General features: G+C 32.7%; 2 protein-coding genes across 2 annotated transcripts in view; both read right to left on the reverse strand.

Annotated features, from left to right (window-relative positions):
• Positions 1–5009, reverse strand: part of LOC108753359 (centromere-associated protein E-like) — a 42486-nt gene extending 37477 nt beyond the window's left edge. Inside the window, exon 1 of the mRNA XM_018494882.1 lies at positions 4710–5009. Coding sequence (XP_018350384.1) covers positions 4710–4756 — 47 coding nt within the window. The 5' untranslated portion in view covers positions 4757–5009. The remainder of the gene's footprint in view (positions 1–4709) is intronic.
• A 65-nt stretch (positions 5010–5074) lies between these two features.
• Positions 5075–5261, reverse strand: part of LOC108753356 (odorant receptor 13a-like) — a 7892-nt gene continuing 7705 nt past the window's right edge. Inside the window, 2 exon segments of the mRNA XM_018494879.1 lie at positions 5075–5104; positions 5107–5219. Coding sequence (XP_018350381.1) covers positions 5075–5104; positions 5107–5219 — 143 coding nt within the window.

The raw sequence follows: 5261 nt of genomic DNA on the forward strand, positions 1-5261 counted from the left end.
AAAAAAATAAGCATTGAGAACCGTAAAAATCCGAAGATATGCTAGAAAAGATACATTCATAGATTCAAAGAATATTTCTCGATCCGAAAATGTGCAACAAGTCTCGCGGACATCGAGGTTTACATCGTGAGGTTCATAGGCGGTCGCGTTTTCGGGTCAGTCGGTGTCGTGTGACACTGCATTTTGCATATCACGTCAGGATAGAACCGCGTTATATACGCGATGTCCTCAGCGCAAGAAACATATACGCGAAGGCAGGCATTGCGGTGCTTTAACCCTGTAATAGGATTTGATCCTGTTAGATACATGTTCTAATATTGGACGCTCCGCTTTCGATTTCTAGCTGCGTCTCGCATTGTGTAGTCAAAATTCTTACTAATATGTTATAGAGACAATTCATCTGTGTATCTTTAAAAGAAACTAAATTTTAAAAAGACATATTTTGAAATGAAAAGAGATGTATCAGGATTGCCACAGATCTAAAAAACCGGGAAAAGTCAGGGGAAAATGTAAAAAAGTCTAGAATTTCGAAATTTGCTCACAATTCCCTGAGACTGCTCCTATTCCAAATAATTGTTATAATTTTTTAAATTATATCTGACGTTTATAGTCAAATATATTCAAAACTTGTGCACTTTAAACGATTTTAACGATAAAATAATTAAAATTTATATTTTATTCAATATTTTCATTTGATTCCTCTTTTTCATCATAACTACATTCTTTTTTCCAAAACTAATTTATTTTTTGCTGGCTTCAATTTGCACTCAAAATTGTGTATGCTATTAAGCTTTTTTTCCATATTGTTTTTAATAATATAGACTAGCTTTCCTACAATCCTTGAGTCTAAATGTAAAAATTTACATATTTTATATTACATGGAAAATTTACCATTTTTATCTGGGAAACCTGGAAAAGTCAGGGAATTTCAAAATTCATTTTCTGTGGCAACCCTGTGTATGCAATACACGAATGATACTGAGCATTTATGAATATTGTTGATTGTGATTATCTGTTTTTTTTACATTTTTTATCACGCGCGCTGTCATTTTTTTATTGATATTAAAGATATCATTGATATTAATGTTAAAAATTGAAATAAAAACGGACATTTGTATTTATAATGAAATATTTGGCGAAAATATCAAGAGTTTTTGTATTAAATAATATAAAAACGAAAAGAAGACATTATAAATTCATAAAATTAATAACAAAATAAGGCTCAATTCAGAAGACTTTAAAATATGCAAAATAGATTTTTATGGGACTTATGGTATTGTGATGCAAGGGCGACTATTGAATTGTCTCAGCTCTGTTTATTTGTCTTCGCACTTTAATCACTTTAGAGTAGCTAGAAACAGATTGCTTCCAACGAGATTGTTGGCAGACTAAATGAACATAAAAAGCATTATTTTTGCCAAGTCTCAATTATGATCTTCTTTTTAAGTGATTTTTTCTTTTCTTCTCCATAATTAAGCTACATAAATTTGTAAATAAAAAGACAATTTGAATTTATAAATTTTTAAATATAAATTTTTTCTTAAATATTTTTATCTTTATATTCTTAGACTCTTTTGCATTTAGAATTTTCTGTTTTATATTTTTGGATTCGTGGATTCAAGCTTATAAAATTTTAATTTTCGAAAAAAGTAAAAGTACATTAACTTTCCTCGTTAAAAATAAGAATAAGAAAAAAATTTCTGCATTAGTATCAATAAACGTACCGCTCTTTTAGGAAGTATATAAATCATTGTTACATTCGACGGATTTATATGAATTACGGGACACTTTTGAGACTTGCCATCTCCACTGCGCTTGCATTGGCTGACGCATATACTGATGTAAAAAAAGATACGCGTATCCCTCTCGATTCTCGCATTTCACGGCGCCATAGGCCGAAAATAACAATGCTAACGCGTTAAGACGATTCTCGCACTACCTGTCAAGCAGAGGCAACTATAAACGAAACGGATGCGCCAGCTGTCAAGCTAAGGTCGCTCTGCGTCCCGTCACAAAGTCGTAGTCCCGCTCTCAATCTTCCATACGGTCGCACCCCACGCTAAGTCAATGGAAGTATTTTCGGCATTAAACACGCTCTCGGAATCATTAAGCGACCTCGAGAGAAATATTGGGTACGTCTCTTTATCCACGAAGAAAATTGAGGCGGTCGGTTTTCGGTGCAAGAGTGAAATAATTGAAGTAAGCATATAATTTGCGGGATTCGGCCTCAAAATTAAACTCGGTCTCATATTCAGAGTGGATCTTATTATTAATTATGAACTGACTCCTTATTTTCTTTTACATTGAAACATGTAATTTTAATTAAAGGGGGATCTCTCTTTAAAAATATATACAGATTGCGTGTAATATAAATCTAAAGGATCCAAAAATATAAAAATTTTATGATCTAAGAATTTAGAGAATTAAGATTTAAGTCTTCAAATATCTGTTAATTTTAAAGAATCTTCTCGTCTGTCTTTTCAAGGTCCAGACACACAAGGAAGATTTTGTTTATAATATAATATTAACTCGAGCAACATATCATGTAAAAAATAAACTATATATACATATATATATATATGTATGTATTGTATATGTATATATATCTAGATAAATAAAATTCAACGAAACTTAAAACTCTCCTTGCACGACCACGTGTAATAGGCTTCGACATGCAAAATCATTCATTTCCTGCTACAAACAAATTTCGTGAGAGAAACTCCATTTTACACCTTTAAATACACCCGCGGTTGAAGTTTAAATTCCGATTGCACTTTCGATTCATGCACTTGTATGGAAGGATGGATTTAGAAAATTTCAAAACAACTTTTCGAGAAATGAAACTTTATTAAAATTATTATTTACATCATTCGTGCATAGCTGGCGTTCTTTCGTAAAAGATAATTTAAGATTTGCGTGTAAATAAAGAACATTACGAAAATATTTAAGAGTCAACTAAATCCTCAATTGTCTCGAGATACAAAGAAGGTATCTACAATTAAATTATTCTACTACTTATTATTATTATAGTACTCCTAAATTATTCATCTAATACAGCGCGACGGGATACATCGGCGCAATGAATCATGCTTTAATTACGATTTGTAGCGCGAATAAATGCGCAATAACTTGCGACAGAAACCTTCGTAGAAGGTCCTCAAGTTCTCGACGCTCAATTACTTTCGTCTGCGCTTCCGGTGACTCCGCTTCGGTCGCCTTTACCGCTCGCGGACTAACGCACGCGCTCATCTTTTTGCCGCGACTCTAGTGGGCTAAGTATAGAAACGAGTTCATAAGTGTTTGCACCGACTGAGGCCGTGCACCAGTACGTAAATTGAGAATTCGAAGATGTAAAAATTTCTTGATGCAGAAATCGAATTTTATATAGTCTCAACTGCCCGATATCTAAATCGTTTAAAGAGCCTATCATACCTATATTTTTTTTATTAAAGATTTTATAATAAAAAGTTTGAGATTATGAAATGGGTAAATATGGAAAAAAAAACATTTAAATGTTTCAATCCTCTCGTCTCAATTTCTATCTTAATTTACAATTCTCCGAAGTCTGAAGCGTAAAACAAATTAAGATGGTTATTTTTCAAAGTGCAATCATAAACCTTGACCTTAACTAGATATTAGATAACTGCTGGAAAAAAGTCTTAGCATTACTTTGGTATTTCTATTATTATTCGAACAATTTAATTTTTTCGTTATAGTTTACTATGCATTATTGTTATAATAATTTGTGCTGGTGATGCTTGAAAATAGCTGTTAATTTTCATCTTCTTAAAACATTATGTACCAACGTATGTGCAAATGTAAGAAATGCAAGAAAAGGGTAACGAAAAAAGTAAGCCTTGACCCACATTGATATTCTTTGAACTTCGTAAAAACATAAAAGAAGAGAATATGCGATTTCATCTGCTGTATTTAATAATTTTAAACATATATGTTTGGGTTTTTTCTATTATTATGCGTTTGCAAAGAAATAATCTAATTATCCGATATTATCAACATATTAAACTATTACATTGAAATTAATTTATTTACAAAATAGGAAGTTGTTACATCTTTTATTATTTTTTCTAATCGATTAACCGAAGAGATTCAATATATAATTTCAATGTAAAACAAACCGAAGTATTTTCAGTTCTACTGACAACACGCACAGCTCAAGATATTTCTTCTAGAAACCATATCGACATTTATGTTATCGATATTATATCTGTGATTATTTTATTCTTTTATTCAACTAGATTTTCTTTAAAATATCCTCAGGAAATCGCATTACACTTATTTTTTTAATTCAAAATGACTTCTAAAATGACAATCTCATCTCGTGTTTTAATCTTATTATTTATAGTGTATTATACAATGTAGAAATATAGAACCACATTTTATATGAAAATATAACTGAAATAACAGACATATAAAGGTAACATTTATTAGATATATAATATTATAATATAATTATTCTCCAAATAATTTCAACGCTTGCACTTCCCAAGAAGCACACAAAAATCAACAAGAAAACCAAAATGACTTTATTTTGATTCTTAACAGCAATAAACAGTCAAATTTTGTAACAAAAAAATTATCATTTTGACTTTCTCTTGATTTGGTGTGTCTCTTGAGTTATTATTTAGTGGGCGATTTATATATTTGTGAAAAGATAAAATATCTCATCAAAACAAAAGAAATGTACTCACCTAGCAGATATCGGTCTCACGCGCACGGCCACTTTGATATTCGCCATATTACCATCTCGCGAATAAGAATGTTGGCGTCATCCGACTATCTACATTTCGCTGCTGTTTTTCAATGACGAGGCACGAAAGTCCAGGTTGTCACGGATGTGAAAAATTAACGACAGAATGCATGGAAACGATCACTAATGCGATTCATCACATCTTTCGGAGATCGAATGCATCCGCTGATCTCCACAAATTTGGTAGCGCGAGCTGGCAGAGAGTGATCGAGACGAATGCGTACACCGGTAGTATTGGATGCACGTGTTGCACTGCTGCGATGAAAATACCCTCGAGTCGCTCCCAAGACCATCCCGCTTCGTGGTTTACCCCACCAGGAGTGAGCGAGTGAACGAGAACGAGCGAGTTTAGTGAGTGCCTCGGTCGAACTCACTATGCCATTTTGCCTGGATGTTATCCGATTCCTTGTCCCAACGACATCAGTACGGAAAAGAGAGCACCACGAATTATGTGTACAAGGCGTTCCATAAAACGCCAGATGGTAAATACGAT

This window comes from Trachymyrmex septentrionalis, unplaced genomic scaffold (assembly GCF_001594115.1).
Source record: "Trachymyrmex septentrionalis isolate Tsep2-gDNA-1 unplaced genomic scaffold, Tsep1.0 scaffold69, whole genome shotgun sequence".
In the NCBI taxonomy this organism is placed as follows: domain Eukaryota; kingdom Metazoa; phylum Arthropoda; class Insecta; order Hymenoptera; family Formicidae; genus Trachymyrmex; species Trachymyrmex septentrionalis.